Genomic DNA, 10,481 nt, shown 5'->3' with positions numbered 1-10,481 from the left:
TAGCAGAGGGCGGGTGCAATAGCTAGTTTGCTATTGGCTATTGCAAAGTGAAATAGCCAATAGGAATCTAGCTATGCATTCCTATGGTGAACTTTTAGTTTTTTTGTTTTATTCTGACGGCAGCAGAACCGCCCGGCCAATAGAAAACAGTTGGGTGGAGCTAGCTGTCACTGCTAGCTCCAACCCAATCGTTATCTATTTTATTTTTTACTACTTTTTTAACTGTTTTTCTATTCTGCTCGGTACCACAGAGGTAACGAGCAGAATAGCCGAGGCGAATGCCGCTCGGTGGCATTCGGCTATTCACGCACTGCTGTTTGGCATCTATGAAATTGGCCGAACAGCAGCGAGTAGCCTGCCGGAGGTTCGGCTTAGCCGATCCAGATGTTGGATCGGCTTAGTCGAACTCCTTCTGCACTTCTGAAATCAGCCGTACAAGCCTGAACTGATTAGCCGAACAGCTTTCAGCTCACTTCACTACGGGTCGTTGATTCACTCAGCTGCCATAGACACACCCAAGATTTGAAATGTACTTCTTTTTGGATAACCCATACTTACTAGACATGTGCACTGCCAAAAATTTTGTTTAGTTTCGTTTCGTTTTAAATTCGGATTTGTGTTATTTCGTTTTTCGGGATTCGGGTGTGAAAGTCAATTCGGATTTGGAATTCGGATTCGGACGAAATTCGGTAGCGGTAGTCCGTTCGAACGTTCGTTTTCATTTCTTATTCGTTTCGTTCATTCGTTCGTTCGTTTGCAGCAAAGTGACATTTGAGGGGGAAAAATGTTTTTCTCCTTCTCTAATGTCACTTTGCTCCAACGAACGAAACGAATAAGAAACGAAAACGAACGTTCGAACGAACTACCGCTACCGAATTTCGGAAACGGAAATTCGGATTCGTTTGCATTTGTTTTATCTGTAATTCAGATACATCCGAATGTCCGAATTTCCGAAAATTCGTCCGAATTTCGATTCGGAACGAAACGAATCGCACATGTCTAATACTTACCACCCTGGCAAGCTCGAAGGTCCAACACACCAGCAGCTGTACAGTTCCTAGACAGCACTATTTCTGTGCAATAGCAGTGATTGTCTGGATTGATGGTGGGTGAGTCAAAAGCACTTTTTGGTACTATAAATCGATACAGTTTAATTCCTTTTAGTATATATTCCTTTTCAAATACTCCATATATGGATCTATAGAGAGAAAAAATAGATATTGTATTATTAATATTTGTAATGTTTACTATTGAACACCAGAGGAGCAGCTAAATAGATGGAATAATAATATATTATAACAGAAGCTATTTCATAAAAAAAGTAAGAATGAAAAAACACAGCCTTAGAGTAAGATAAGCGACCAACAGACTGCAGGAAAATTGGTGCATTACTCATGTAACTGACTTCCCTGGGCTAGTATTATTATTATACAGGATTTATATAGTGCCAACAGTTTGTGCAGCGTTTTACAATATAACGAAGACATTACAATTACAATACAATTCAAGACAAGTTGTTACCATCCTGCCCGTGAGGGCTTACCATCCAAAAGGGAGGGGCAAGTGATACATGGGCAAAATATGTAGCAGCATATTTAGGGCCTTTGTCAACTATCTCTTGTTAGTGTCAGAACTGCTTCTTTCCCTATAAAAGTCAATGAAACTACAAAAGCAGCTTGTAGGAGGTGGATGCAGCCTAGAAGCAGGTTAAATGCAGATCAAAAGGAGGACAACTGCAGGTTGTGTCTGTCAATGAACTCTGAATGATCTGAGTGTGTAGAACTGATGTAAAATTCAAGAGGAATACAAGAACAAGATGTTTTTTGCCAATAGACTCAATCTCAAAGCTCATTAACAGAGGCCCTTCAAATTATTGAATTATTGAATTAATGTTTTTATAGCGATGTGCTACTCTCAATATTTCAGCTACATTTTCCTTCAGTATTTAACAGTGTAAAGTAGAAAGTTCCAAATAAGACAGACATCTGGACAACAGTGTAGTTAAAGGGGTGAAAAGCAAAATGAAGTAATTATGCCACCTTGAAGAAGTTCCTTCTCCAGCTTTTTTCCATTCAACATATTCAACTTTGGTAACTAAGGCAATTTCATTGATATCATCCTTGCTATTGATGTGCTATAGATTTGAGAAATTCAACCTAGTAAAATAAGGCTATAAACACTTTGAAGACCACATCATGTACAGGAGAATGAAAAAAACCCTGAATTTGCCATGTACAAGATTGAATGATTTTCATGAGCATGAAATCACTGCATTTACTTTGGTAACTGAACATGCTCCACTCTTTTATTAAATCAATTTAATTAAACTACACTTGATTATGGTGGAGTACATTATTAGAGGCAGTTTCCAAGAAAGAATTGTGGACTTGGCAAACTGGTTAATTTCTCTTTAGTTAAATGATGGCTAAAATGAGGGAGATACAGACAAGAACAGTTAAGAATATGGCTTACAAAACTTACCTGCAGATTTCTGAAGAAAAGAAATATAAAAGTTTCTTCTTATTAATAAAGGGAGGAAATGAAGCTGCATCTGTTATAAAAAAAAGAGATGAAAAATGCTAACATTAATATTATGGTAAACATAATTTTAATGTATGCTGCTGATACTCATTCGGTTGGGGTTTACTTTGTTCTGTTTCAATGCTCTGAGCCATAAGTAGACGTAAACAGGCAGCTCTTTCACTGACAATAATGGGAGGTAAACATTCTGCATACCTTGACTCAACCTGTATGCCATTCAAACTAGCCACAATACTTTTCCACAACACAGCTAGTAAGTTAATTAGCATTGTTTAATTCTTGTCATGAAAAAGACTCAACATTTTCCCTGAGAAGAAACAAGCACCATCTGCAAATGGTCACAAGTTAAACATTCTTTCAATGTTCAGAAGTGCTTAATATCAGTCAATTGCTAACCTGCATTGCTACAGGTTAACAATCATTTTAACACAAACCCAGTCTGTTCAAAGTTTGGCAAAGAGGTTAGCAAACTAACCAGATTTGGTGAGTTCACCCACCCAAACATCCGGCTGATACAGCCAAAAGTCTATCACTGGTGTTTCCCAATCCATTGACAAAACAAACAAGGAGCCTTATTTGCAGCATATCTGACTTTAAGACATCTTTTGGCAGAAACATGGAATTTAAGTACACACCTGTACCATTTATCATGTCACAGTAGGCATCATTCCAGTATGAGAGAGAACTAAAAGAGAAACATTCATTTTATTATAATTTGTAAGTTGAATGAAACAGGAAAATATTTAAGAAAACCGCATTTGCACCCCTTCCTTCTAATCCTTTCTGATCTTCCAGCAGGTTTGAGCCAGGCTTGGGTGCTGTGTCTGGGAGATATTTACAGGGCTATTCACTAAAGAGTGAAGAGTTTGGAGAAGGCAGGAGAAGTGAGCAATCTAGGCCAAAATAGCTGATTTGGAATAATTCTCCAGTTCAGCTCACTTTCCAGTTCAGCTATGTTGTCCTAGATTGTTCACTTCTCCTGCCTTCTCCAAACTCTTCACCCTTTTGTGAATAGCCCTGTAAGTCTTACATGCATGTGAGTGAGGATTTATGGTGGTAAGGTTTTGATCATGCAGTAAACTCCCCGTTATCCGGCATCCACAGGGATTGGTAGATTCCAGATAAATGTAGTTTCTGGTTACTTGAGAGTTACTATTAAAAATAGGTCTAACCCCATACTATACCATACCATATCATTAACTCTGTATTAATTTTTATAATGATATTGGATTGCAGTAATCAAAAGCAAATAGACACACTTAAAACAAATTAGGACAAATAGGCACACGATGGTTTCCATAATACATGCCACAGAGCAGCAGAACAATGAGTACACAGGGGATTTTTTTCTGGTTAGATGAGAGTTCTGGTTAGTTGAATACCGGATAACAGATATTTTACTGTATTTGCTTTATATGGACATTAGGTTGAATGTTGACTTTGTCTCATATATCTCTGTCAGATAAAATGTCCACATTTCCTGAGGACTGTGAAACAAGTAGAGTTTCTCCCTTACCCAACTCAGTAATCAGACAATGTGAGTTGTTTGGTTTTTCCACGCTATACTGGGAAATGGCTGACTACGGGTGTACATCAGGGTAGATTATATGTGGAAGTGACCAATTTAACATAATCCATAACATGCAAAAACTGTTTTTAGACATTGGTTTTTATAAATGTCTTTATTATAATAGAATAGATTGTGTTCATGATTTGCATGATCTATCATGATCTATCAGCATAGCACCTGAAAAGTCTGTTCATCTTCTTAATAGCTCACCTTACTTTTTGAATCTTTTAACAGTCTAAAATGTAGTTATTCATTATGTTCAATACATTTTACAGATCTAGCAACAAACACAAAATAGATCATTACAATATTACCTGTGTCCCTTATAATTGGTAATTAAGGCTACTTCCTTGATATCCTTCTTGCCATTAAAGACAGTGTAAGGCCCATCACTTGTTCCATTGTACTGCAAGAAAGGAAATATAGATTGTTCACATATTAAAGCATTCAATACCATATTTAGCAGACAAAAACTAACACACACAAAAATGTGTGTTAGTTTCTGTGGACAGCTAGACTGTTCAGTCCATGAACAGTCTAGCTGTTCATGGATGATTCATCACAAACAGCACCACACATAGTACAGTTTAGCTGGTCAGAGTAGTGTGCATCTAAACCCAAAAGCAAAGGTGTAACATATTGCACATTTCCGGTCCTTAGATGTTGTAGCTGCATATGTTTCATTTTTTTCAGGCTTTTTTTAATTTCACATGGTGATCATGCAAGTAACACTCTTCCCCTCGATGAGAGACAACGCTCACTCAACATATTGTATCCATGGAGGAGCACTGTTGTCACCCTAGAACATGAAGTGTTTTAGGGCTGAAGAACACTTTCCTATTTCCACTTTTTCCGTGGACCTTATGTAATTTAGTGCAGTCCTAAAAAAAATCTATATGTGCTAGTAATGTTGCTGATTATTAACAGGGTTATTCACAAAAGGGTGAAGAGTATGGAGAAGGCAGGAGAAGTGAACAATCTAGGACAACATAGCTGATTTGGAAAAATTCTCCAATTCAGCTCACTTTCCAGTTCTGCTATGTTGTCCTAGATTGTTCACTTCTCCTGCCTTCTCCAAACTCTTCACCCTTTTGTGAATAACTAGACATGTAAGGGCAGGAAAGGGGGGGACGAATGAGCGCCCCCCCCTCCCTGCGCCTTACCAGGCCACGTGCCCTTGGCATTGGGAGGGTGTCCCCATGCCGATGGGGACAAGGGCCTCTTCCCCACAACCCTGACAGGTGGTTGTGGGGGTCTGCGGGCAAGGGGGCCTATTTGCATCGGGGTACCCCTTTAAATAAGGGGGCACCCAGATTAAGGGGTACTTGTACCCCTACCCATTCACTAAAGGGTTAAATCAAATAGTTAGTAAAAAGTCCAGACTGTTGACAAAATCCTTTAATTGAAAAAAACACAGTACATTTTTGACTATTCCTTTAAAATTTAAATGGCTCCATCGATGTAATCCAGAGTCAATCAGGATGCAGGACCCCCGCCGACCCGCTGAAATAAAAAAAGTCCCGCCACAGACGACCACCCGAACCCGACGAAAACTCGCCGCAAAAATGACATTCAGCCCGAATGTCAACAGATAGGCGGAGCGAGCCATGATGTCCGAATGCTGTTGTAAGAAACTCACTCGTTCCCGTCCCGGGGCTGCGAGCTGGGTCTGCGCAGGCGCACGATGGGCTGCAGCGGCTCCCTCCGGCGCAAGTGCACGGCGTCCATCAGCTCCTCCCCCGGCGCACGCGACGCGGCCTCCTTAAGCCGCGATCATACGAACAGTCGGCGTCCTACTGTTTGTAACAGTGAACGCAGACTGTTCACAATCTGCACCCGACTGGAGCTAAAGTCAGTGAACCACAGCAACCTGCATACCTCCACACAGCCGGGACCGCCGACCACCACCAGGACCCACATCTTCCTTAAAGCGACAGCACCTGCAACCATACTAATAACATTGCTGTGTACACTGCCTGTCATCTGTCATCCACCAAAGAGGAACTATCCTTAGCTCTTCAGACTAGTGCTGCAGATACCGATACATTGGGGGCAACCCTTCACCTAGCAGGGTGCACTTGGGGTTAGCACTACCGCATAACCACGCCATCTCCTACGGTTCTAAATGATGTTACTGGTCTCATATACATCTCTAATCAATTGAGAGAGTATCCCTGAGACCAACCACTGAGAGAACTGTTCTCGCTTCCCTGCAGTTGTGATCCAAGCTTTAGGGTGCAGAGAAGCTTACAGAACAGTAGGACCTAAAAAATGGATCCAGCAGAGGTCGCAGGTCCTATAATGACCCTAACCCAGCGCATGGATGCTCTCACGCAACATGTAAAGACCTTGAGACAAGAAAACCAAAACCTCAAGGCTCTCCTAACACAGCAGAAAGATCTGAACCATGCCCCAGAACCAAAGGTCAGTCCCCCTGACTTGTTCTATGGGGACCGTAGACTGTATCGAGAATTCACCAATACTTGTGCCTTGCTATTTAGCTTAAGAACGAGAACCGAGAACATACCCCCCCCGACCGGATAAAGGTCCTCACCACCATCTCCTACCTCAGAGGTTAGCCCAGAGCTTGGGCAACCACATATGTGGAGAAAGAGGACCCCATCCTCAACTCCTACCCTCAGTTCCTCGAAGCCATGAATCTGCTCTATGAGGATCCCAGTAAACAGATCACGGCAGAGTTGGCTATTGGAGGGTTAAAACAGGGTGGGAGACCCGTAGAGGATTTCATAGTCAAATTCAAGAGGTGGGCCAGAGAGGCTGAATGGAATGACTTAAGTCTCCGAAACCAGTTCAGACTAGGCCTTTCTGACTCCCTCAAGGATGAACTAGCCAGGTTCGATCTTCCACCCACTCTGGAACGTAGTTGGAGAGAGTGACCGGTATCCCTGCCAGTCCCCGCAGACCAACCCAAGCCACAGGGGAAGAACCGATGGAGATCGGTACCATTAGAGGTCCCTTAACCCAAACAGAGAAGGAAAGGAGGAGGACCCTAAAGCTGTGCTTATACTGCGCAGCCTCTGATCATCTGGTAGAAGACTGTCCCTCCATCCAAAAGAGGTCTGGAGGTAAGAAGAGTCTACCCATCCACACCACAACAGTTCCCCCTCTTCCCCAACCTTACCTATATCTTTCCCTTAGCTTACAGTGGGAAAACAACAGAGTTCCCGTTAAAGCCATGGTGGACACAGGAGCGAGCGGGAACTTCATCGATGCACAACTTGTACATCAGAATAAAATTCCTTCCTGCAAAAAAGCAACCCCTGTGTCTGTCAGTTTTGTTGATGGTTCCACTCTAACTTCAGGGCCAATCGTTTATCAGACACAACCCTTGCTAGTTAGTGGGCCACATAACCATACCGAGTACCTCTCATTCGACGTTATCACATCTTCCACCTTCCCTATCATCCTGGGCCTCCCCTGGTTGAGGACTCACAATCCATCCATATGTTGGAAGGGGAATACGTTCCTTCTTGACTCGAATATTGCAAAAATACCTGTTTTCCTTTTAAAACCCTCCTACAGCTATCATGTCAGTCCCTTCCCAAGCAGTACGAGGAGTTCTCGGATGTCTTCAACAAGAAGTTGGCAGAGACCCTGCCTCCACACCGGTCTTACGACTGTCCCATCGACCTGGTCCAAGGAAGTAGCCTTCCCACCAGGAGGATATTCCCCCTTTCTCAACCGGATCTAGAACACCTCAAGCAGTATCTCAACGAGAACCTACGGAAAGGATTCATCCGCCCTTCCACCGCGACTGTGGGAGCAGGAATGTTCTTCGTGCGAAATAAGGATAAGAGCCTCCGGCCCATCGTAGACTACAGATCCCTCAACAACATCACCATTAAAAACCGTTACCCTCTCCCACTAATACCCGAACTCATTGAAAGATTACAAACCTCCAAGATATTCACCAAACTGGACCTCCGAGGTGCATACAACCTCATACGCATGAGGGAGGGGGACGAATGGAAGACAGCTTTCAGGACCAGGTAAGGCCTCTTTGAATATACTGTGATGCCATTCGGGTTGTGCAATGCCCCCGCGACATTTCAATGTTTCATTAATGACATTTTCCGAGATTTGTTAGACGTTTGTGTTGTAGTGTATCTCGACGATATTCTCATTTACTCCGAGAATATCCAGGACCATAGGAAACACGTGAGATGGATTCTGACCAGACTGAGGGCTCACCAATTGTACGCTAAACTGGAGAAGTGCGTTTTTGAGACCAACACCATCCCTTTCTTAGGATATATCATATCACCAGAGGGCATTCAGATGGACCAGGCGAAAGTAGAGTGTATCCGGAACTGGCCAGTACCCCAAAACCGAAAGGCACTCCAGCGTTTCCTTGGGTTCGCAAATTTCTACAGGAAATTCATCCTGAATTTCTCTGCTGTAGTACGGCCCCTAACCAAACTCACCAGCTCCAAAACTAGATATCGATGGGAGACTGACTCACAGCAAGCATTCGAAGACCTGAAGAAGCGCTTCGTGACAGCACCCATTCTCGAGATACCAAATCCACAGTATCACTACGTTCTGGAGGTGGACGCCTCCCACACAGCGATCGGAGCGATCCTCTCACAGAGATCCTCTCTGATAACACTGCTACACCCAGTGGCCTTCTTTTCCCGCACCTTGAACCCTGCGGAGGTCAACTATCCCATAGGTGAGAAAGAGCTGCTCGCCATAAAGGGAGCTCTGGAGAATTGGCGCCACCTCCTAGAGGGCACCAAACATCCCATCATGATCTATACGGACCATAGGAATCTACAATTCCTCAAGATCAGCAAGTCTCTCTCCTCCCGCCAGGTGAGATGGAGTTTCTTCTTCGACAGGTTCAACTTTATTATTACCTACCGGCCGGGATCGAAGAACGGTAAAGCCAACTCCCTCTCTAGGATGGAGGAGAAGGAGACAACCGAGGTAGTCCCCACCTCCATCATTCCTCAGGAGAAGCTACTTATGGTGTCGCTTAACCTTACACACCAGCTAGGAGAAGAATTGGAGACTGCTGACCTTCCTCCCGAACCGTCCCTCAGGAAGGACGCTGAAGGACTAGTATACAAACACTCCCAACTCTTCGTTCCACCCTCACTACAAGTGCTCATACTCAAGATGTTGCATGATGCCCCTCTATCAGGACATCCTGGAGTTTCCAAAACCCTGACCCTAGTCAAGAGATACTTTTGGTGGCCGGGAATGCACCGCACCATCAAGGAATACGTTGCCTCATGTGAGACTTGTGCGTCGTGCAAACATGAGAGGAAGAAACCCTACGGTCTACTGATGAGTCTTCCCATACCCTCCAGACCTTGGGAAACTATATCAATCGATTTCATCGTGGAGCTACCCCCCTCCTTCGGTCACAACACCATAATGGTGGTGGTTGATCTCCTTACAAAGATGGCTCACTTCGTCGCCATGAAAAGGCTTCCCTCCTCATCCGACACCGCAACCTCCTTTACGCGAGAAGTTGTGAGGTTACATGGAATACCTACACAAATAATATCCGACAGAGGGGTCCAATTCGTTTCACACTTCTGGAAGGCACTGTGCTCTAAACTCGGAATAGACCATCGGATGTCCAGTGGGTATCATCCCCAGACGAATGGTCAGATGGAGAGAACAAACCAATGCCTGGAACAATACCTTAGGTGTTATTGCACCTATCTACAGGATGATTGGTGGGAGCTGCTTCCCCTGGCAGAATTCTGCTACAACAACACCACCAGCTCCATTCACCTTTCCAGGCTAACTACGGGTTCCACCCCTCCATCCTCCCTCCTGCATCAATACCCACAAATGTTCCGGCGGCTGAGGACTACGTAGCAAATCTCCGGGGAATTGCAGCAACCCTCCAGCAAAGCATTTCAGACGCACAGAGAGACCAAAAGAAGTTCTACAATCTCCATCGACGACCCTCACCCCGTTATCAAGTCGGGGACAAGGTGTGGTTGTCTACAAAAAACCTCAGGATGAGACTTCCTTCCAAGAAATTGGGCAATCTCTATGTGGGGCCCTACCCCATAGAGACCATCATAAACGAGAATACTGTTCGCCTCACCCTTCCGCAAGATTGGAAAGTACACCCGACCTTCCATGTGTCCCTACTCAAGCCGTATGAGCCAAGTCGGTTCCCCGATAGGAATCCTATTCTGGCTCCGGCCATTCAGGTTCAAAGGGAAGACGAATACGAGATTGAGAAGATCCTTGACTCCAGAAGACACCGACGCCGGATGCAGTACTTCATAAGATGGAAGGGATATGGTCCCCAGGAAGATTCTTGGGAGGACGGTGATGATGTCCACGCTCCTAGGATGGTGAGGGAGTTCCACCGCAGATA

The 10,481-nt window shown here is 44.0% G+C and overlaps 1 protein-coding gene across 1 annotated transcript in view; it reads right to left on the bottom strand.

Annotated features, from left to right (window-relative positions):
* The window catches only part of CD36 (CD36 molecule), a 65,072-nt gene that overhangs the window by 41,240 nt on the left and 13,351 nt on the right, over nt 1-10,481 (bottom strand). Inside the window, exons 5-8 of the mRNA XM_018563564.1 lie at nt 4,426-4,517; nt 3,177-3,226; nt 2,482-2,551; nt 1,011-1,198 (exon numbers count right to left, since the gene is read on the bottom strand). Coding sequence (XP_018419066.1) covers nt 1,011-1,198; nt 2,482-2,551; nt 3,177-3,226; nt 4,426-4,517 — 400 coding nt within the window. The remainder of the gene's footprint in view (nt 1-1,010; nt 1,199-2,481; nt 2,552-3,176; nt 3,227-4,425; nt 4,518-10,481) is intronic.

The sequence above is a fragment of the Nanorana parkeri genome, unplaced genomic scaffold (genome assembly GCF_000935625.1).
Source record: "Nanorana parkeri isolate BGI_ZX_2015 unplaced genomic scaffold, ASM93562v1 scaffold676, whole genome shotgun sequence".
NCBI lineage: Eukaryota > Metazoa > Chordata > Amphibia > Anura > Dicroglossidae > Nanorana > Nanorana parkeri.
The sequence above is the reverse complement of the archived record's forward strand: the minus strand, read 5'-3'. Positions and strand labels throughout refer to the sequence as shown.